The following is a 24,474-nucleotide window of genomic DNA, read 5'->3' as shown; positions in this document are numbered from 1 at the left end:
CAAACATGAATTGCAAAGTCCTTAATGTTTTTTATTAACAAGTCTTGTTAATTGATATGTTGCTTACTATTGTTCATAATCAAATTATATATTTTATGAGCGATTACATATATTAAGGGGGGAAAAACAGACACTTTGACTTGCGTTTGTTCTATGTGATTTTATTGATTTTGTTGATTTTATTTTCTGAGATCTCTTGCTTAGGTTTCAATTACAACCTCTGTATCCTAAAACAGCCATGTTTCATTCTGGATTCATGACTGATTTAAACTCAACATTTGCTTTGGCTTAGGAATTATAAAAACACATTGTTTCATTTTTTTCTAAATGATTCAAATAGCAGAACAGAACTCTGTTTATAACAATTCTGTATTTATTACTGAAGTTTCTTAGAATCATAGCCTAATCAATTAAAATAACTGAATTTAATGCTTAAAGTAATGGTGTGTATGTATTGTACATTCAGTTAGGTGCTTGAAATTAATTGATAACCTGTTATTCTGTGAACACTGAAGAACACTGCCATGTTTACATTTTAAAGATGACACTGTGTTTAAACAGTGTTTAACAACTAAAAATGAACTATGCTGTAATATCTTTCTTACTGTCTCATAGGTTCTTTTTCCAGTTTCCATACTGTCTTTTGTATGAACGTCCTGTGACAACCAATCAGTGGCAACAACAAGTTTCTCATGACTTACATAAGCAGGACATATTATACTGTATTACAAAATATTACACATTTTGCTAATTCCAAAAGACAGTATACATCACTAAACTCATAATCATTTGGCACCTCACACAAATACAATGCTTCTCTCCTAAACAATTAGAATAGGAAACTGAATATATGACAAAATAGACTGTCAGTTTTATAAATACAATTAAATGAGCGTAGGCCTCTTTATATGTAATATAAATTTGAATTATGCCAGTTATCTTTATTTGGTACCGGCCTCACTAACATTTGGATTCAGCCTTTGTGAAGATTTTAAGTGAACCCAACACCTGTGAAGAGATGAGGACAACACCTGCGAGGACATCACCTACTTCAGATGACACCAACTCTGAATAAACATGCAAAATTATCCTTATATTATAATCATTATTGCCTTAATATGTTTCTGCTTAACTGAATGATGTTAAAGGGATAGTTCACCCAAAAATGAAAATTTGATGTTTATCTGCTTACCCCCAGGGCATCCAAGATGTAGGTGACTTTTTTTCTTCAGTCGAACGCAAATTATGATTTTTAACTGCAACCGCTGCCGTCTGTCAGTCAAATAATAGCAGTGATTGGGAACTTGAACAATAAGAGTCGAAAAAACTTCCATAGACAAATCCAAATTAAACCCTGCGGCTCGTGACGGCACATTAATGTCCTAAGACACAAAACGATCGGTTTGTGCGAGAAACCGAACAGTATTTATATTTTTTTTACCTCTAATACACCACTATGTCCAACTGCGTTCAGCTTCCGGTTGGTGAGGTCTGATCGCGCTCTGACAACGGAAGTGTTGTCTCGCGCTCATTGAAGTATATGGGCGAGACATCACTTCCGTCTTCAGAACGCGTTTTTTGACCTCACTAACAGGAAGCTGAACGAAGTTGGACATAGTGGTGTATTAGAGGTAAAAATTATATAAATAATGTTCAGTTTCTCGCACAAACGATCGTTTCGTGTCTTAGGACATTAATGTGTCGTCACGAGCCGCAGGTTTTAATTTTGATTTGTCTAAGCAAGTTTTATTTACTGTTATAGTTGAAGTTCCCATCTACTGCTATTATTTGAATGACAGACGGCAGCGGTTGCAGTTAAAAATCATAATTTGCGTTCGACTGAAGAAAAAAAGTCACCTACATCTTGGATGCACTGGGGGTAAGCAGATAACCCAGCAAGCAATTTTATGTCTATTAGACGTCTAATAGCCGTCAAAACATAGCCCGGCCGTCTAGGCTAAAACAAGGCAAAATTTGGGCTGTCAGTGAAAATCTAATAGACGTCTAACCATAACCCAAAAATAGACTAGTCATCAATTAGACGATTATTAGACGACTACATATATATGTCTAATAGACAGTGAATATGGATCTAGGCTAAAATAAGGCTGAATTTGGGCTGTCAGTGAAAATCTAATAGACGTCTAACCATAACCCAAGAGTAGACTAGTCATCAATTAGACAACTATTAGACAACTACATATTTATGTCTAATAGACGGTTAATACGGGTCTAGGCTAAAATAAGGCAAAATTGGGGCTGTCAGTGAAAATCTAATAGACGTCTAACTATAACCTAAAAATAGACTAGTCATCAATTACACTACTAATGAATGATTACATCTATACATGCAATAGACAACTAAATAATGACTAAAGGATTCTTTTCACTTAAATATAACAGGTTCTCATAAATGACAATCCGTCCAAACAAATTAAATATAAAAGGTTTTATTTAGAAAAAGAACTCAAGATAATACACAATGATAAAAAAATAATAAATTAAATTTTACAAATACAATACAAATAAACATTCAAAGAAAATTACAACGTGTAACATAATAAAAAAAAAAGTTAAATAAAAAATTAACAATATTTTTTGGTTTATAAAACAACCTGATTAATTTTCAGTTCCATAAATTCCATGTTTTATGTAAAGCACTTTGAATTACCTTGAACATTGTTGTTGAAATGTGCTATAAAAAATAAACTTGCCTTGCCAAATCAAAAACTCATTTTTATTTCATAATGATCAAAAGATTAAAATATATACAAGGCTTCTATAACAAATAATAGTAGGGTGCACAGGTTTCATGTTTACCCCCTTGTATTTAGATAATTACAGAGTTTTAGGGCACAAGGAAACACTACAGTACATGTGCATGTATGTTAATCTAACCACGTTTTACTCTGAGTCTGCACTGTTACCCGCTAAAATGTCACGGTTCCTACGCATGATGTACATAAATAATAAACACATGTCAAAATGAAAAACACAGATACTTACAAGACCAAAAGCAGGAAAGAATTTGCTTTAACATTTGCTGTTGCTTGCTCTCCGTCTCCAACAGTTGTAAAATGCGGAAATGTTTATCGCGAGATCTGGCAACAGTGATCGAGAGCTAACGTTCAAGTCTCGCGTTGCCAGTGGTCATGTCTCAGTAGAGCCACAGTTGCCATCTAGCGGTTGAGAATTGTAAATTTTTATTTAACTTAAAATTAAATACAGTCATATATGTGTGTGGTATATAATTAATATATGGCTTGGCTATACCCTGATAATATTATATATATATATATATATATATATATATATATATATATATATATATATATATATATATATATATATATATATATATATATATATATATGAATATATATGATATTGTAGAATGTAGGATTGTGTGACAGCAAAAATATGCTGTTTCAAACTTGCATATAAATGTATAAATGCAAGTATATCGAGAATCCCACAAGCTTTGTGGTCGAAAATGACTTAACACTATTTTGGTTACACTCATTGCTGGTCTGAATCAGGGGCCCGTTCTTCGTACGTCGCTAACTCAGTTAGCTGGATTTGATTGTTGACGATTTGGCATGATCTTGGATCGTTTGGTTCTTCGAAGCTCATCCTAGACTTGCTGTCATAGCAACAGGTCCATAAGCTCAAACCTGCTCGGGAGCAGGCTTATTTCATGTAAACAGGATTAGATTGCATCTTTTTAAGCGGAGGTGATGCTTAAAGTCTGTCCCAGCCTCTGCTACTTTCCACAAGAGTACCCTAATGTAAACCAGGGACAATAATAATGATTTAAAAATACATTTGCAAATAACACTATAATGCCGTGTAGTGTCATAATATAGACACCGGCAGTTTTACTCTGTGAGAGATTCATTCGTGAGGGAATAATTACGTAATATTTTTTATTGGAGTTTTACACACATGATGTACAGATGTCTCTGCTGTACATGCATTTGTGAATTTGAACCGCGACAGATATTATGGGAGTGGCTTGATGAAGTGCAGGAGATGCAGATAACTTGATCTTGACCCTTAAGAAACTTTAATTAATGCTGTCAAATATGCTTCAAAGGTAAATTAGTTGCTAATTACAACATTGAAATAAAAAATTGAATGTACAAATAATAGAAATTGTGAGTATAGCCTAAATAATTGGGTAATCATGTAAAAAAAAAAATAGTGCACATTTCATTTATCTAACATTTATGTCGTTCTTCTGTCATTTATTCGCTTGGCTGTTTCCTTATAAATGTCTAGAAATTCGTCAAGTTTTTTTCGTCAGGTGTCTTTTCTCATTCTATGATGTGATTACGTTGCCGTCTTGACTCCAGCCAATCGCTGCATTGCTGATCAATGTTTCTACTATCGATACATATCCCCTTTTAAGCCAACACATGAACGCGCAATTATCTCAGATAACTCAATCCAGCGATACTAATCATACACAACAGGTGTGTTCGAAGAACCCAATTAGCCGGATCATGATTAGCACGATGATATCATCTTGGATGTGTCATTTGATCTCGGATGTAATAAGCGACGTACGAAGAACGGGCCCCAGGGCTATAGCCAAGCCGTAAAAACTAGACTATAAATTGCCTCGATTTCGCCGGGTGGACTAAAAGCAGACTAAACATAGCCTATCCAATTCAGAGCTAAATCGTGACTACATATAGACCATGTCATGAAATGCCACTTAAATCTTGTAGAAATCATTGACATTGCGAACATGATGAGATATCAACCATCTCAAGCACTTCCTGTCCAAAACCTACAATAAATCAGGATTGACTATATGGGGGCTACAAATAGCCGGTCTGACTACGAGCTAAATTGTGGCTACGCACAGCCTACACAATATAACATGTCAAAGATGTGAAACCAAACACCTTGTGATCACTGTTGACTTCACTTACATGATGCAATATCATACAACTCGCAAGTTATTTTGGCAAAAACAACATGTAACCAAAGGAAAGATTATTTTGGCTAAAAGTGGGTTACACATAGCCGGACTATATCGGGTCTATAGTTAACCGAGACGGTGAAATGACGGCTATTGCTTGCTGGGAAACATCAAATTTTCATTTTTGGGTGAACTATCCCTTTAACCATACTTCTATTATCAAAGAACCATACATTTTTGCCATATGAACATTACATTGAGAATAATTTCTGACATAACAGATTTCTCTTCATAATGTACACATGCATTTTATGTAGCCTAATGCTGCTTTGAAGCTAAGCCTTTATGTATTGTTAAAATGGCTTTTTGTGGTTTTGCACCTGTTAACTATGCATATATTTGTTGATCATTCCCTTAAATAAATATTCCCTTAAATAAATAACATATTTAAAATATTTAAAAAAAAAAAATGCTTGACATCCTTTTTTAAACCATGGAAATATTGCTGCTGAAATTTATAATAATAATAAATATAAAAACATAAACAAGTGCTTTAAAAAACGGAAATAGCTTTTTTATTTAATGCACCTACAAAATTGTTGTCAGAAACGAACTCCATTGAAACGAATGTAAACAAAATAATATGGGAGTGGTCTGTGAGACGCGACATGAAAACGCATTAAAACTTCCCTTAAACGGCGTCTGATACATTTGAAGAGCGACAGGGGAAACAACAAAGTCCAATAATAATACAAACATTCACAAATAATGTGGAAAGCGTTTAAATCTCCTCCGTAGAAAATTCCCTGTGACGAATCTAGTGCTGAGCAACATCTGCTGGAAAGTCAGGTAAAACTATCTGCGTGCACGCGCATGTCCCCAGTTGACATGATCCCCAGTTGATCCGTAACACCGGTGTCAGAGTGAAACCGAAAGTAGTAAATATAATAAACAGAAATCATGAACTTACCCCACATTAGTAGAACAATCTGAAATAATCTGAAATTGTTCTTCATACTGTTGATTCCAGCAAAACCTGATTTCGATGAATATTATTAATGTTCGCTGTTGTTTCTGAATCACACCCTCCCGACCGACAGACAGACAGCGATGAGTGTGAACAAACCCCGCTAAATACCAGCAGATCTTAATACCGACTGTATCTGATTAATACATTTTCATTAGGCTGTAGATTATATGCTACTAAAGAAGAAGAACTTTAACGTTTCCAGATCTGAAAGACTGTAGAGAAGCACAGAAACCTGTAATGGCGGAGACTGCAACGGTTCTCTTTCTGTTTCTTTCTTTGCAGCGGATCCCAAACCAGAATTGAGCATTACTGCCATCTGCTGTTTGAATGGACCAGATCATTCTCTCTTTTTCTCCTGATCAAACTCTGTTTTGAGTTCTTAGGCAACAGCCTACAATACAAAATATGCAGTAGGAAGTGAAGGTGTAGGCTAGTTTACATAAATAAATAAAATGAAAATAAGAAAACACATGGTAAAAATAAAGTAATCAATCACAGTACTCTACCAACTTGATGCAACGATCTTTAAGTATTAATAATCAGAGAAGAGTTATCTTTGGAATGATAATAAATGACTTTCAATGATAAGAACACGCAACAAACTCGAATTACTTAAGATCATTTTAAATGTCTGGAGTGGTTTGACACATCAGACAGTTAATCTCGCTCATGATAGGAATAATGTATAGGCTATATATAAAAGTAAATAAAATAAAAAAGTAACATCTATCGATACATATCAATACAAGCTTCCGTTTATAATTAAGAAAGCGTCATGCATCCACACTCATTTTAAGTATTGTTTCATTCATTTTCCTTAGTTATGGGGACTTTTATTTTGTAGTTTGTGTGGTAGCAGGTTGTGATAAAATCAAAGGCGAAATTTGCGATGAAATTAAGGCTAAATGAACACACGTATATTATAATTCTGAAAGATTGTTTGGAAATTCACACAAACATAAAAACATGATATCACAGCTTAGAAAACACACAACAGTTTAGACCAATGAGGATTAAGCTGTGACGTCATCAAGTGGTTTCTCAAAGTAGAAGTTGATTCACTCCTCCAGACCTCCACTTCACAACAGACCTGCAGCACTAGCTGTCCCTTCAGCTCTTCTGTCGCTGTATTACCAGATCTTCAACTTTATTATGACACCAAATTTTTGTTGTGTTTTAAATGTAGCTGTAATTTGAAACCATTCAACAAAATGACAAAAAATATAAATGACATGGACATGTTTATATTCATCTGTTTGTGCTTATGGAGTCTGAATGGTAAGTATTTTATGGCTTCATTTCTGTATAAAGGCTATTATCATTTGTCCACATACAATCCATCATATTAATTCAGTCATTTTCACGGTTTGTCATTGAACTCAATTATCTTTATTCATGATGTTCTTTTGTCATTTTTCTCATTCATTGACATCAAAGGTTTAATTTATTAGACATTATTGAATTATACATTGAAATTAGTGAAGAGCACTTCTGCAGATTTTTGTTTATTTATTTATTTGTTTATTATTATTACTATTATTATTATTATTATTATTATTATTTTATGCAAAAACTGTAAATCCAGTGACTTTCAGAGTATGTGTGTTTGTGTTCAGGTGTGTTTGTTGCTGATGCAGTGAAGTCAGAGTCAGTGACTGAGGGAGAATCAGTCTCTCTGAACTCTAGTTTCACTCAAATACACAGAGATGAAGAGATCAACTGGAAGTTTGGTGACATTCTCATAGCTAAAGTGAAGAAAAACAAAGAGAGCAAGTTTTTTGGTGAAAATGCTGAAGGGAGATTCAGAGTCAGACTGAAACTGGATCATCAGACTGGATCTCTGACCATCATCAGCAGCAGAACCACAGACTCTGGACTTTATACAGTCTCCAGCAGTGAAAGAGACACGATCAACGTGATCAATCTCACTGTCTATGGTGAGGAGAGAATTACTGTCCTGTTACATCTGTGGACTAAATTCACATTTTTTATTTTTGTAAGATTGGATTACTGTAATTCTTTGTATGCAGGTGTGAGCCAATCACTGTTAACTCGTCTGCAGTTGGTGCAGAATGCCACTGCTAGGTTGCTAAAGGGTGTTCGTAAACACTAGCATATAACACCCATTTTAGTTACTTTACATTGGCTTCCAATTCCCTACAGGGTTGATTTTAAATTACTTATTTTAGTTCATAAAGTCATACACAATTTGGCTCCCTCTTATTTAATTGACCTTTTGCATTTACATAAACCTCAAAGGAACCTAAGGTCATCAAACCAGATGATTCTAGATGTTCCTAGGACTAGATTAAACATGAGTGGTGACTGGGCGTTTTCAGTGGTGGCTCCGAAGCTCTGGAATAGCTTGCCTTTATATCTTAGACTTTTACCTACAATGGGTTCTTTTAAAAGAAAACTGAAATTGTATTTATTAGAGTTGGCATTTGGCTCAACACATTGAGTGAACAAAGTGGGTTTCTTGCCTATGATGTTTGTTTTATCTGTTTATTTATTTCTCCTTTTTCTTCTTGTGCTGTTGGTCTCCTTTTTACTAGTTATTATTGTACAGCACATTGGTCAAGCTGGTGTTGTTTTAATTGTGCTCTATAAAACAAACAAACAAACAAACAAACAGATAATGTTACTGAGGATATTATAAAATGATAGAGAATTCGGTGATGATGCTGATCATTTGTGCATTTTATCAGTTCTTAATTAAATTGTATAATATTTGTTTATCTGCTTGTTTAATTCAACCTTTTAATATGAATAAACTGGAAACGATCACAGTAATTTCTACTGATTCATTCTGTCATGTTTTCAGCTCGTCTGCCTGTTCCTGTCATCAGCAGCAACTCTTCACTAAACTCTTCATCATCATCATCATGTTCATTGGTGTGTTCAGCTGTGAATGTGAGTCATGTGACTCTCTCCTGGTTCAAAGGAAACAGTTCATTCTCCAGCATCAGAGTGTCTGATCTCAGCAGCCGGTCTGATCTTCTTCTCCATCTGGAGTGTGTGGATGATTCCTACAGCTGTGTGCTGAACAATCCCATCAGAAACCAGACTCAACACCTCAACAACACTCAGCTCTGTCACACATGTGCTGCAGGTACTTCACTCATGATATCTGGTGTTTATGTATATTTTCACAAACTAAATGAACAATAATTATATATTTATGTTGCTCATTTCTTGTCTCAGAAGAGAGTGTCCACTGTTGTGGCTTTACTGAAGCTGTGATCCGATTGGCTCTCTCTGCTCTGGTGGGCGTGGCTACTGTGGCTGTTCTGGTTTATGACATCAGATCCAGAAGTCTTGAACAGAAGAAGAACGTCCAGAAATATCCATCAAACTCTGATTAATCAGATATCAGGAAGGTAGAGATGTTCTTGAACAACTGTAGATGTGATATTACAAGAAATATCATTTTAAAAATCATCATTTTTTTCAGCATCTAAACTCTCATTTTTAGTTTACTCTTTTCACATCAGTTGTGTTTGTTTGTCTTTTAACAATATAAATAATTCTAAAGCAGATTTTCAAGTTTTGCCTTAAAATATTACTGTGACAAATCAATAAATATATATATATATATATATATATATATATATATATATATATATATATATATATATATATATATATATATATATTAGTCAAACCAAAAATTATTTAGACTTTTTTAATATCCAGGTGAAAAAAGGTACACTACTATAATGTACTTAAAGTGCTCTATATTCGCGTACTAATTTTGTACTTAATATACTAAAAATTCTTCTTTAGTACTTCTTAAGATCATCTTAAGAACATCTAAGTGTACTCAACCATGCTACTGAGACACCATGAAATATGAACTAAAATGTGCTTTTAATATACTATCTCTGTATTAAAAAATATATTTAGTTACCACTTGTAGTACACTATGGGTTCAAATGTACTATAAGTGGTATCTAAATATATTTTTTAAATACAGAGATAGTATAATAAAAGCACATTTTAGTTCATATTTCATACTGTCTCAAAATAGTAGCCTACACTTAGATGTTCTTAAGATGATCTTAAGAAGTAGGCCTACTAAAGAAGAATTTTTAAGTACAAAATTAGTGCGCGAAAATAGAGCACTTAAAGGGTGTGTTCACACTTGTCATGTTTGGTTTGATAAAAACAAACCCTGGTGTGATTGCTTTGTTAGTGCGGTTCATTTGAACATATGAACGCTGCCATCCGAACCCTGGTGTGCACCAAACAAGCGGACCGAGACCGCTGAAAAGATGGGGTATCGGTCCGCTTCCAAACAAACTCTGGTGCGGTTCAAATGATATATGAACGCAACACGGACCAAAGACCTGTAAACAAACCAAAAACAGGAAGATGAGACCCTGAAATGACAGAATCCTCACACATGTTGGATTTCTTGTCATAGTCGCGAGACGAGTTTGCCCATCACAGTCATCAGACGCGCGTCTCCAGCAGATCGTTTGTGTGTGTGACGGATGGATTCCCGCCGCTGTTTTGACTACTTTACACATTTTATAAGCTCTTCACGAGTTCCCAGCTGGCCAAAATACCATCACATGCAGGCTACACACACACAACAAGCGCATTTAGCTCAGCACACAGCATTGTTTTGGATGTTCGGTAAGTTCCGTCTCAAAATAGGCAATACGTCATAAAATCCGACCAATGACGTTGTGAATGTATTCCATATGCCTTAGGTTCGGTATCTTTTGGTTCGGTGATCAAAATTGCCAATCTGAACGCTAATTGGAGCAGGACTAAATGTTTTTTTTTTTCTTTCTTCTTTGGTCCGGACCAAACAAACCAAATGAACCGAACTACAAGTTCTTACTTAATACATTATAGAAGTGTACTTTTTTTTCACCTGGGATGTTTGATATATTTTTACTAGTGGGTGCAGGACACTATAGTTCATTTATGTAAGTGAGGATAGCAAAATAAAGTAAATTCTTCATACAGTGGACTAGCAGTAAAATTGATCTGGGACCAAAAATGATTAAATCTCTTTGACCTGACCATGTTTTGCTTAAGTATTATCTGACATAATTAACATTAGTTTTTTTCTGACACAGTTTAACTCTGAGATCTTGTCATATTTTAATATTTTATTACCATTTATATATATATATATATATATATATATATATATATATATATATATATATATATATATATATATATATATATATATATACACAGTGGCATGAAAAAGTATGTGAACCCCTTGCAGAATCTGTGAAAATGAGAATTATTTTAATAAAATAAGAGGGATAATAAAAATGCATGTTATTTTTTGTTTAGTACTGTCCTGAGTAAGATATTTTACATAAAAGATGTTTGAATTTAGTTCACAAGACAAAACAATAGCTGAATTTGTTAAAATAACCCCATTCATAAGTATGTGAAGCATTGAATCTCAATACTGTGTGTGGTTACCTGATGATCCACGACTGTTTTTATGTTTTGTGATGGTTGTTCATGAGTCTCTTGTTTGTCCTGAGCAGTTAAACTGAGCTCTGTTCTTCAGAAAAATCCTCCAGCTCCTGCAGATTCATCAGTTTTCAAGCATTTTTGCATATTTTAAACCTTTCCAGCAGTGACTGAATGATTTTGAGATTCATCTTTTCACACTGAGGACAACTGAGGGACTCAAACACAACTATTAAAAAAGGTTCAAACATTCACTGATGCTCCAGAAGGAAACACGATGCATTAAGAGCCGAGGGGTGAAAACTTTTGAATTCAAATATCAAGGTAAATTGTACTTAATTTTTCTTCGGGGAAACATGCAAGTATCTTCTGTTGGTTCCGAAGGGCAGTACTATGATATTTAAACAAAATAAGAAAAATTGTGACATCTTCATCCTGTTCAAAAGTGTTCACCCCCCGACTCTTAATGCGTCGTGTTTCCTTCTGAAGCATCAGTGAATGTTTGAACCTTTTTTAATAGTTGTGTTTGAGTCCCTCAATTATCCTCAGTATGAAAACACAGATCTCAAAATCCTACAGTCACTGCTGGAAAGGGTTAAAATACGCAGAATATGCTGGAAAACTGATGAATCTGCAGGAGCTGGAGGATTTTTCTGAAGAACAGAGCTCAGTTTAACTGCTCAGGACAAACAAGAGACTCATGAACAACCATCACAAAACACAAAAACAGTCGTAGATCATCAGGTAACCACACACAGTATTGAGAATCAATTCACATACTTATGAATGGGGTTATTTTAATAAATTCAGCTATTGTTTTGTCTTGTGAACTAAATGCAAACATCTTTTATGTAAAATATCTTACTCAGGACAGTACTAAATAAAAAATAACATGCATTTTTTATAATCCCTCTTATTTTATTAAAATAATTCTCATTTTCACAGATTGGGTTCACATACTTTTTCATGCCACTGTATATATATAATATATAGGCTATATATATATTATTAGTGTGCCTGTCATAATAAAGGGAAAACACAAATATTTTAGGAATCTGTCAAAAACTGAACTAAAAATGTTATAGTCATTTATTAGGCAATAAATAGTCTTTATTCACACATAGTTACCTGAAAAAATAATATTTTGTATGTCCTCCTCTGGCCTTGATAACAGATTGTGTTCTTTTTGGCTTGTTTTCATGTACTTTTATGCAATTTCTGTTGTTAGTGACTGTAATTAGACATCTGAATAATAGAAAAAGTAATACAAATATAAAGTGATTTCCTGCTCAATGAGAAAATTATCTTGAAGTCTGTTATCTAAATAAAAGCATTAATAAGATTATTACTTGTGTTTGCTGACAGTTTGTCAGGGTTATGATATGCTTTTAAATTTCTTGATGTTTTATTAGTTTATTGGAGTATGAATGAATATAGTGATATGTCTGTCCCCATTTCACTGTTATATTTATGACAACAGAAAAATACCATGATATTGATCAAACATTTGTTGTAAGCCATGATTAATGGTCTGTTTGTTTAACTTAATTTGTATTTTTTATATAGGTAAATGTAATGTTTTTTTTTTCCTGTTGGTTTTCTTCTCTTGTTTTTATAACTTGTTTCTTTAATCTCTCATGATGATGTTTTTAGTGTGAACAGACAGACTTTAATAAGTGGAAATCCTTTCCTGTGAATAGACAAGTGATTATATTTGTTAGATTATTTAGTTTTTAGTCAGGAGAGATTTTTTAATTGTTATTTTGGGTCAAGTGCACATTTTAAAGATTTGTTCTTGTGAAATAAAACAATAAATCATTTAAAAGTTTTTCAGGATCTGCATGTGTCTTAAATGTAGCAATAACTTGACAAGAAGGAAGAAGGATGATGGATGATTTGACACCAGGACAGAGATGAGCAGAACTGTATAAATCTGAACTATATATTATTTACACAAACAAGTTCAAACTATTGCATTTTTCTTTAATACATTAGGGGTTTTACTATACAAGTTATGCATAAAGCCAACACAAAACTTGCTTTTGGAAAGTGGGGCATGGTTAAAACATAAATCATTTATTGTGTTATTTATTATTATAACTATTAATAAATCACGTTTTTAATTGTTTTATTTTTAAATAAATAAATAAAATAGACTAACATTAGCTGCTCATGAAGAATCAGTTGCAGAACCAGCTGCCATACATGAAGAAGTAGGCTTTATATACAAAATATGAGAAAAAAAAATACTACTTTTTTCTTTCTGTTGGTAAAACATCCTCTACCCATTTTCCTGTATATACAAGGTATATTCTTAGTGTGAGATGACTAACCACTGAGATAATGCTGATAAACTCATCAGCTCAAAATTGGATTTCATCCAATATTTCATATCATGACATTTTATCAAACTTCAGTATTTATAAAGCAATCTTTTATAACACTGGACTGGGAGGAATGGGAACATCAGTCAGTAGTGATTCTTCTTAAACTTCACCGTTTAAGACTTCAGAAGCCATTATAACCCGTGTTACTGAACACACTGGACACTGTTCTTCTTCAGTGTGCTCTAAACACTCGCCCTACTAACAGACATGAAGGTAGTAAAAGTTTTTACTGAAATAGGTCTATAGATGAACCCATATAAGTGAGAAGCCACAGAGGCTCTGAAGGGAAGTGCTCTAGAGGAGCTTATTATTCACTCTGAGCTTCACTACAGACCCACAGCACTGTCCTCTCCTGATCTTCTGACAATTTCTACCTTTATTAGACCATTTCTGTTGGGATTTCCTTTTCTGATCTAGACACAACAACATATCTGACATGTTTATATTCATCTGTTTGTGTTTATGGAGTCTGACTGGTGAGTATTTTTATGGCTTATTATTATTTGCTCACAAACAAACCATTCTGTTATTATCAATCTTTCATTTCCATGTGTTATTAGATTAATATAAACATTTGCTCATGATTTTATTTTTCTTATCTAATGATTGTTTCAAAGTGAGAAAAAAATCAACTCTCCAGTGTATGTGTGTTTGTGTTCAGGTGTGTTTGTTGCTGATGCAGTGAAGTCAGAGTCAGTGACTGAGGGAGAATCAGTCTCTCTGAACTCTAGTTTCACTCAAATACACACACATGAAGAGATCCAGTGGAAGTTTGGGGACATTCTCATAGCTAAAGTGAAGAAAAACAAAGAGAGCAAGTTTTTTGGTGATAATGCTGAAGGGAGATTCAGAGACAGACTGAAACTGGATCTTCAGACTGGATCTCTGACCATCATCAACAGCAGAACCACAGACTCTGGACTTTATACAGTCTTCAGAGACACAACGATCAACACGATCAATCTCACTGTCTATGGTGAGGAGAGAATTACTATCCTGTTTGATGATTTGGGTGTTTCTTTAATGTTCAGTTTTGGCTATAGACTTTAAGAAAATAAGCATATTAATAATGTTAGATCTGAAATAACATTGCTGACTCCTTTGTCTTCCCTAGTGAAAAAATAGTATACTTATATAACTAAATGTACTTGTGGCACGCTATAAATTGATATACTTAAAGTCTGCTAAATAGGAACAACTAATTTTGTACTAAATGCATTTTAGTTGTCCAAAAGCAGTGCTGAAGTTAAACTAAAGTTGTATACCTGTCTGTGCTAAAGTGGAACCATTCCAAGTATACTTAATTACACTTTAAATATACTTGTGTATTTAAGTTTTGAAATGCAGAATTCACTCAGCATAAACTTTAAATGTATTTTGGTGACATTTAAGAGTAAATTACATTGTAAGAGTATTGAACATACATTAATATTATAATGATAACAAACTTTTAGTGATGTTAAAACACATTGTAATGGCATTCCAAGGTAACTTGTAGTGTGCTAATGGCATCATTATAGTGTGCTTCAAACAGGCTACAATAAAGTAATCTTTATAAATAAAGTTACAGCTTAAGAATATGCCTTTTACAGACAGCCCCAGTATACCAGTAACTTACTTATCCAGTGAACATCATTGAGACAGTAGGAACAGATTTACATGTATATTGAATGCAGGAACCAGTACGGGCTTGAATCGAACCCGGGTCACGCGGTCTGCTGTCGCACAAGAGTACTCTGTTTACTTGTTGTGCCACCACACAGATATAAACTACACTAAACTGGTGTTACTTTGTGTTCTCCCTATACTGTTACAAGTACAGCTATAAGCATGCAGACATTATTAATGACAACTAATAATGACAGCACAAATTATATGGATTAAAAGACTGTGAATCGCCCAAAAAAATTATTAATATAGACATAGTAAGTGGTGCGTGAAAATAGCCTGTTGCTATACAACACGACCGTGCATTAAACTTTAAGCTGTTGAAGAAATAAAACCATTAGACACAACATTAAATATCAAGAATGTTTTGCTTCCCTATTTATATTGTAATGACCCAGCATTCAACACCAGCAGCTGGTTGCATTATGGGTATTTGTTTATTTTGAGTTGATTTATGCATTATTTAAGCAAGATGGTTGGGTTTTTGCTTTAGCAAAGTAATGTGTGTTTATGTTATAGTTAGTTTGGGTGGGTTTGGTTCATTTACCACCTGGTTATTAAAAAGTGTGGCTCTCACCGTCACGGAGAGAGATGTGTACAGGAGGGACTTGGCGATCTGGCCTTGTCTTTGTTGTTCTTATTTTGAGTTCAGAATGAAAAAGAAAAAAGACAGTACTGCTTCCTACTGTGTTGCTTTGGCTATAGATAAACACACGGCTGTGCGGTGCATGGGATGCGGGAGTTAATACTAGTATTTACCGTAGTACAAGTATACTAGCGTATTGCTCCGGTCAGCCCCACGCTTTACTTAATAACTGCCAGTTATTACAATATTATGAAATATAATCATCCATAACATTTTTCTGCCGATTGTCTCTGCGCGCTTCAACTCTCAATGCACCACAACTACTTCTGACAAAAACACAATTAAATGATTTGACGGTCTTTCATTAAGCTGCGGATTTATATGTGACGCATAAATTAAAATGATGCAACTTTTCATGCAGTAAGAGTTTCTGGATTTATTTGACATTTTTACTTTCTGCGTTTTTTTGTTTGTTTGATTGTTTGTTTGTTTTTTTGCTCAGGATCAGTTTAATTATTAATTTAATAATTCATAATATTTTGACAGCCCAAAGGGCTGCAGTCCATATTTCAAAGTGCAAATAAGGGCCATTAAAGTAGCATTAATGGTAGAGTGCATTGCAGTAGGTGCAGTGAAGTGCATTAGGAATACACAAATGTAATAAAACGTCTGATCAGGTATGTGAATTTCTTTCACCATTTCAAACTGACTATATGTTGTTTTCTTTATTTGTCATAATTGCAAATATTTACTTATGTAACTTCTTTCTATATGTATCTATATGTGTTTGCAGCCATGCAAAATTGTGAAAAGTGCTATTGAATTAAATTAAACAATAGCCTACCTGATATTCAAAGTGTGAGCAAATTATTAAAAAAAGGTAAAGGTCATAATTATAAAACTTACTTATGATTATTTTTTGCAACTCAAAACACATTTCCTGTAAACCATTATCTAGGCCAATACTAAAGTAGAACTCAAATACTGTTCATTGAATTGGACATTTAATCATAACAGGTCAACATAGTATTCAACAAAAATAAATTACTGAAGTACTTAAAAATGTAACAAATGAAATCATTTTATTTGCAAATTTCTCATGATTACATCTGAGCTGTAGGCAAAAGTTGGGTTTGAAAATTCTGCCCTTACAGCCAATTAGCAGAAACAAACTAGATGTTTCAGTTCATACCTCATGTTTTCTGTGGTTTGCACAAAAAGAAAGTCTCATCTAAAAAATTATATAGCATCATCCAAAAATAATTTCATCATTCTCAGATTTGAAAAACATGTTGAGACTTGTGTCTTTAGCTAAAATGAGTTTCTAGACTCAGTTTCCATCTGATAAATCTGCCTTAATTACAACACAGATTCCCAATAGTGACACTCCAGCGAGTTCGGTTGTTCAACAAAAGTACAGCTAAACCGATTGTTGGTGTGTGTGATGGCATTCGCTTGGTGTGTTCGAAACATATCAATCATTGCAGTCTATATGTGTCAACTTCTGGTTCAACCAATAGTAGGACGTTGGGGCAGGCCAACGGGGGTCAAGGTTTAGCTTCAGTAGTTACAGTGTTTTCAAGTCATGTCAGAAAGAATGTATTTAAAATGCACATGAACATCAGCACAACTATAATTATGAGTTTAGGTAACGTCTCGGTTACGTATGTAACCCTCGTTCCCTGAAGGAGGGAACGGAGACGTACGTCAGTAGTGACCGACGAATTGGGATATCGCTAGAGAGCCCCTATCAGCTTCGAGAGAACTAAAACAAGCCAATGAACACTGGCGTGCGATATTTGCATAATGCGCACTGCCCACATCTGGGGGACATAAATAGGAAGCAGATGCAATCGCACTCTGTTTTTTGCTGAGGAGACTACCGGCGTCCGCACTGCAGCGAGGGTACAGAAACTGTGGCGACAGGGCGTACGTCTCTGTTCCCTCCTTCAGGGAATGAGGGTTACATACGTAACCGAGACATTCCCTTTCAGTCAGTCACGTTCGACGTACGTCAGTAGTGACCGACGAATTGGGATCCCAAATAAAGCGCCACAGTTACGAAACCCCTTCTAGTGCTCAGCGCAAGCTCAAGCCACCCGTCGCACCCATGGGACGGTGAAGGGGGCGAGCTAATGCCGAGAGAGTCTACTGCTGTTCCGATCTACCCTCTAAGTAAACTAGACTACACTGGGGAAGCGAACCCGAGGGGATGCTGCGGAGGCCACTACCTACCCCATGGGGAAGGAGTTTACGTGGAGAACAGATATGGACTGGCCCGTGAGGCAGCACGCATATGGAGTCCCTGGGAAGGCTCCACCTGAGTAGGGGGAGACTCAACTGACAGGTGACAGCAGAGCTGGCTCAGCTAAGGGAAGACACGGGCTCACCGTAGGGAGTTAGACCGTGGATAACACGACTGGAGTCAATGGATGCACGGTTTCCGCCCCAGGGGGCGGGAATGGCATTGCAAGCCGACACTTAGAGCGGGTTCAACGCATCTACCAGCTGGTTGAAGCGAGTACACGGGAGGAAACCGGCTCTATACGTAAGCTACAAAACCTAGCAAACGTGTTAGGTGTCGCCCAGCCCACAGCTCTACAGATATCTGCTAGCGAGGCGCCTTGAGCCAACGCCCAGGAAGAGGCCACTGCTCTCATGGAGTGAGCTCTGAACCCGAACGGGCACGGCACACCCTGGGAATCATACGCCAGGGCAATGGCATCCACTATCCAGTGGGCCATCCTCTGCTTGGAGACAGCCTTCCCTTCTGCTGGCCTTCATAACAGACAAAGAGCTGATCTGAGGTCCTGAAGCTTCAAGTTCTATCCACGTAAACGTGCAGAGCGCGAACTGGACAGAGAGAAGACAGGGCTGGGTCTGCCTCCTCCGAGGGCAGCGCTTGCAGGTTTACTACTTGATCTCTAAAAGGGAGTGGTAGAAACCTTGGGCACATATCCGAGTCAGGGTCTCAGGAAACGTGAGAATCCCCAGGCCCGAATTCCGGGAACGATTCGTTGACGAAAATGCGTGCAGGTCCCCTACCCTCTAAGCGAAGCCAATGCAACCAGGAGGATGGTCTTAAGGGACAGTACTTTTAACTCGACTGATTGCAAAGGTTCGAAGGGATGACCCCGGAGAAGTACCAGGATCAGATCCCAAGAGGGTAAGGAGGAAGGGTGAGGCGGATTTATTTTTGTCTCCTCGCCCCCCTCAGGAACCTGACGATCAGATTGTGCCACCCCAGGGACTTGCCGTCAACTGCATGGTGATGTGCGGCTAAGCGGCAACATACACCTTGAGGGTGGAGGGAGACAGCCTTCGCTCCAGACCCTCTTGCAGGAAGGAAAGCACAGATCTGACCGAACATAATCGGGGGTCCTCTTGAGAGAGGAGTACCATTCCACGAACAGGTTCCACTTCAACGCATAGAGGCTCCTCGTGGAAGGAGCTCTAGTGGAAGTGATGGTGTCTATGACCGCTTACGGGAGATCACTCAGAACCTCTGCATCCCGTCCAGGGACCACACGTGAAGGTTCCACAGGTCAGGACGCGGGTGCCACAGGGTGCCCCGTCTCTGAGTCAGGAGTTTCTTCCTCAGAGGAATGTGCCAGGGAGAGTCTGTCGCCAGGAGCATAGGTCCGAAAACCAGGTCCGAGTGGGCCAGTATGGAGCCCAACAGATCTATCTGGGCCTCGCTAAAGTGCTGCCAGATCAGCTGGAACGCCTGGGGATGGAGCCGCCACTCGCCCGCAAGTGGAGGCTGCTGTGAGAGCTCGAAGGCTGCATGGTTGAGCACACCTGGGACCTGAATGGCACGAAGCGACCTCAGATGCTTCTGACTCCATAACGAGATGGCGAGCGAGTTGCGACATGCGGCGGAAGTGTAGACTACCTGATGGTTGATGTACGCGATGGCCGCAGTGATGTCCGAGTGGACCAGCACGTGCTTGTCTGACAGCAGCTCCTTGAAGCGGCCCAGTGCAAGACGTACTGCTAGCAACTCCAGGCAATGATATGCCAATGCAGTTAAGACCCGGTCCAAGGCCTGACACTGCATGCCCGTTGTACGTGGCCTCCATCCGGTGGCAGAGGCATCTGAGGTAGACCACATCATGCCTGGACACCTGTTCTGGGGCACTCCCACCCCCAGGAACAAGGGATCTGACCACCGGATGAGGGTGCGACAGCAGCTCGGTGTCACGAGGACACTAAGCGTACCGCGCTGCCATGCCCATCTCGGGATATATATGCCACATATGGAGGCCACATATGGAGCAATCCGAGCAGCGTGACTGCGGCTGCAGATGTCATATGCCCCAGGAGCCTCTGAAAGTCTTTCAGTGGGGACGCTGTCCTGCGCTTGAGCGTACTCAGGCAGTTCAACACCGACTGGACGCGCTCCTCGGTGAGGGGCGTAGTCCGGGCGACCGAGTCTAGCTCGAGACCGAGATAAGAGATCCTTCGTAAAGACGCGGCACGACAGGGTCAGCACGAAGGGTAGGATTTTGTACCGATATGCTCAACCTGTGGCGAGGCAGAATCGAAACATAAAGTACACATCCTTCAGGTCGAACGCTGCAAACCAATCCTCGGGACGGACGCATTAAAAAATGCGCTTCTGCATGAGCGTCTTAAACGGCAGCCTGAAGGTACCGGTTCAAGACGCGCAGATCCAGGATTGGCTGTAGCCCACCGCCCTTAGGGTACAATGAAGTAGAGGCTGTAACCCTGACTTCAAATCGGCTGGAGGGACCGGCTCGATTGTATCCCTCGCCAGGAAGACAGCAATCTCCGCCCGGAGAACAGGTGCAATGTCCAGCGACACCTGAGTGTAGTGGACAACCCTGAAACCGGAGGACACCGGGCGAACTGAATCGCATAGCCGAGTCTGATAGTACGAATGAACAAGTGGAACGGGCTGGAGAGCACTATCCAGGCTTCCAGACACCGAGCCAGCAGAACCAAACGCACCACAGATGTACCGGGGGTGGGGCAGCGAACCAGAGTAAAGGGAACCCAAATCGGACGGCATGGTAGCGGCTCAGAGTGTGATCAGACTCTGCGAGGTAGCAGTGCGTATGGGAGACGGCACACGGGGGGCGGCCTGTACCAACATACTGACACCTGCTGGCGAAGAGAGAGGGGGCTGGGAGTGGCAAGGCGGAGCCCTGCGCACTGCCAGCCACACCCCCTTGGGACCTGGGGAATTAGAAAACAGTTCTAGTGGGTACCGCTGGACTCCGGAGAGCCAGCGGCGGAACCTAGACCAAATTCTCCACCCGGCCCTCCTCCGGGGAGGGAGTGATGCGAGCATCGTCTCCCGCAGAACTGTTTACCTCAGCACCAGGTCACCTTATCTCCAGGACCGCTTCCGGCTAGTCAACTGGTTGACTGCAGGCTGAGCGGGCTGGGTTTTTAGGCCAGCTTGTGAGATGAGTGCAACGAGAAAGCGTACTTTGAAGGCGACACATCCCAGCAAAGCTAGCCAGGGGCATTTCTGGACCACCATGGTGGACATTGTCTGGCCAGGGGCCTGCGCTATGACTTGCATCATGCGTAGCTCAACCCCGACTCAGAACTACCCATATGCAGTGAGTGCTTTGGCCTACCACAGACTTGCTGGGAGCCAAGACCCATGCAGGGCAAGGGTGGTGTGCCCGTAGCACTGCCACCCCACCCTAGAGAGTAGTGAGAGAGGAAAAACTTACAAAGCAGATTATGGCCCTCTTGGCGTTCCATATTTGATGCCAAAAAAGGCCACAAACCGACAAGCTTTTCCACGCACTTCCGGGCCAAGACAGGGGGCGGGGCAAGGCGAGTAGGCGTCGCACGACACCCCCAGAGGCCCGGGAAAGCATGGTTTCTGAGTTAAGTAGGTGATGGAGAGAAAACATGTCAGAGGCAATGTATGCAGAGTCTGCCCTAGTGAAAAAACCTTTCATTTCACACCAACTAAAAACCCATTAATATACATTAAGGGTTTTGATCCGCTTCAAATGTTGACTACTATATTTACTGATATATAATTACTTTAATTAAACATTATTTGGAGTTTTCTTAATTGTACAATGCATATTTTTAATATTAAGCCTAAAATGTGTTTAATATCACTATTAGTAAGGATAGTATGATCACTGTATAATTTGAATGCAAGATATATAAAGTGTACTAAAGTATACTTGCAATAGTTTCACTTTAGCACAATCAAATATACTTAAGTATATCTTTAGTTGGACCTCAACACAAAAATACTTGTTCCAGTTTAGCAGACTTTAAGTAGACCAATTTAGTATACTAAAAGTATAATTTCAGGGTATTTACATTAAGTACATGCAAATGTAAATGCAATTGTAGTACACTTAGCATAAAATAAATGTATTTCAAATAGATTTTAGTATATTTATTTTTCACTAGGGTTGTTAAGGCTAATTTCATTGCTTTTATTTATTATATGCAGCTGAATATTTTTTTTTTCAATAGTCCTGCAAAAAAATATTTAACTTAAAATTGGGAGGCTTTATTCATAAATTACATCTTTTAATTCATCTCAAGCTTTTCAGTGCCACTGTTCAAGTACGCTGTTCTTTCAATATCAGATTGTTTTAAATGCTCTACTTTTCAGTCTTGATTTCTCATCTACTTCATTAATACACATTTGTCAATATTCTCTCACATTTTCCAGCTTGTCTGCCTGTTCCTGTCATCAGCAGAGACTCTTCACAATGTTCATCATCATCATGTTCATTGGTGTGTTCAGCTGTGAATGTGAGTCATGTGACTCTCTCCTGGTTCAAAGGAAACAGTTCATTCTCCAGCATCAGAGTGTCTGATCTCAGCATCAGTCTCTCTCTTCCTCTGGAGGTGGAATATCAGGATAAAAACACCTACAGCTGTGTGATCAACAATCCCATCAGAAACCAGACTCAACATCTCAACATCACTCAACTCTGTCACACATGTGTTGCAGGTACAACAGCGCTGATATATTTGCTGAACTGATCTCTGAAGTTATATAGGTATGAAGGTTAGATGACAGATTCATTCACATTAATTCTTCATTGTGCCTACTCTGTATCAAGGCGTATCCTCGTTGAACACTGGACTGATCTCTGCTGCTGCTGCTGGATCTCTGTTGATTGTAGCTGTAGTCGGGATCTTCTGGATCTTCAGGAAAACACACCAAGAGGGCAAGTATTCCCTACTGCCGAGATATCTGTACAAATACAAGTTTTTAAAGGAACAGTATGCAAGTTTTGCTGCTAGAAGTCATGACTGTATGAGATCATATTAATTTCTGTTATCTGATGAACACAGTAGAAGATATTTTGAAAAATGTGAGAAACAGTTGGCAGTAGCTATTGGCTTCCATAGTATTGGGGAAAATACTACCAAACCAAATACCAAACATTTGACTACAGTCAAATATTTGGTTACCCACAATCTTTAAAATATCTTCTACTGTGTTCATCAGAAGAAGGAAATTCATACAAGTTTGGATCAACTTTAGGGAGAACAATTTTTTCATATATATATATATATATATATATATATATATATATATATATATATATATATATATATATATATATATATATACAGTACAGTCCAAAAGTTTGGAACCACTAAGATTTTTAATGTTTTTAAAAGAAGTTTCATCTGCTCACCAAGGCTACATTTATTTAATTAAAAATACAGTAAAAACAGTAATATTGTGAAATATTATTACAATTTAAAATAACTGTTTTCTATTTGAATATATTTCTCAAAGTAATTTATTCCTGTGATGGCAAAGCTGAATTTTCAGCATCGTTACTCCAGTCTTCAGTGTCACATGATCCTTCAGAAATCATTCTAATATGCTGATCTGCTGCTCAAGAAACATTTAATGTGTACAATTGTACAAAATATTTGTGTACAATATTTTTTTTCAGGATTATTTGATTAATAGAAAGTTCAAAAGAACAGTGTTTATCTGAAATCTAATCTTTTGTAACATTATAAATGTCTTTACTGCCACTTTTGATTGATTTAATGCATCCTTGCTGAATAAAAGTATTCATTTCTTTAATTTCTTTTCAAAAAAATAAAAATAAAAATTCTTACTGACCCCAAACTTTTGAACGGTAGTGTATAATGCTACAGAAGCTTTGTATTTCAGATAAATGCTGTTCTTTTGAACTTTCTATTCATCAAGGAATCCTGAAAAAAAAAGTACACAACTGTTTTCAACATTGAAAATAATCATAAATGTTTATTGAGCAGCAAATCAGCATATTAGAATGATTTCTGAAGGATCATGTGACACTGAAGACTGGAGTAACGATGCTGAAAATTCAGCTTTGATCACAGGAATAAATTACTTTGTCAAATATATTTAAATAGTACACAGTTATTTTAAATTGTAATAATATTTCACAAT

The 24,474-nt window shown here is 37.5% G+C and overlaps 2 protein-coding genes across 3 annotated transcripts in view; one reads left to right on the top strand and one right to left on the bottom strand.

Annotated features, from left to right (window-relative positions):
- The window catches only part of LOC125265420, a 68,670-nt gene extending 62,446 nt beyond the window's left edge, over positions 1–6,224 (bottom strand). Inside the window, exon 1 of the mRNA XM_048185633.1 lies at positions 5,901–6,224. Coding sequence (XP_048041590.1) covers positions 5,901–5,946 — 46 coding nt within the window. The 5' untranslated portion in view covers positions 5,947–6,224. The remainder of the gene's footprint in view (positions 1–5,900) is intronic.
- The window catches only part of LOC125265426 (SLAM family member 9-like), a 55,066-nt gene continuing 36,178 nt past the window's right edge, over positions 5,587–24,474 (top strand). The window contains exons 1-5 of one of the 2 annotated variants that reach the window (XM_048185645.1): positions 5,587–5,779; positions 6,243–7,238; positions 7,577–7,897; positions 8,785–9,072; positions 9,165–9,597. In XM_048185645.1, the coding sequence (XP_048041602.1) occupies positions 7,172–7,238; positions 7,577–7,897; positions 8,785–9,072; positions 9,165–9,325 (837 nt within the window). In that variant the 5' untranslated portion in view covers positions 5,587–5,779; positions 6,243–7,171 and the 3' untranslated portion in view covers positions 9,326–9,597. Of the gene's footprint in view, positions 5,780–6,242; positions 7,239–7,576; positions 7,898–8,784; positions 9,073–9,164; positions 9,598–24,474 lie in introns of those variants that run through there. The other variant, XM_048185644.1, reaches the window with a different exon arrangement.

This window comes from Megalobrama amblycephala, linkage group LG3 (assembly GCF_018812025.1).
Source record: "Megalobrama amblycephala isolate DHTTF-2021 linkage group LG3, ASM1881202v1, whole genome shotgun sequence".
Taxonomy (NCBI): domain Eukaryota; kingdom Metazoa; phylum Chordata; class Actinopteri; order Cypriniformes; family Xenocyprididae; genus Megalobrama; species Megalobrama amblycephala.
The sequence above is the reverse complement of the archived record's forward strand: the minus strand, read 5'-3'. Positions and strand labels throughout refer to the sequence as shown.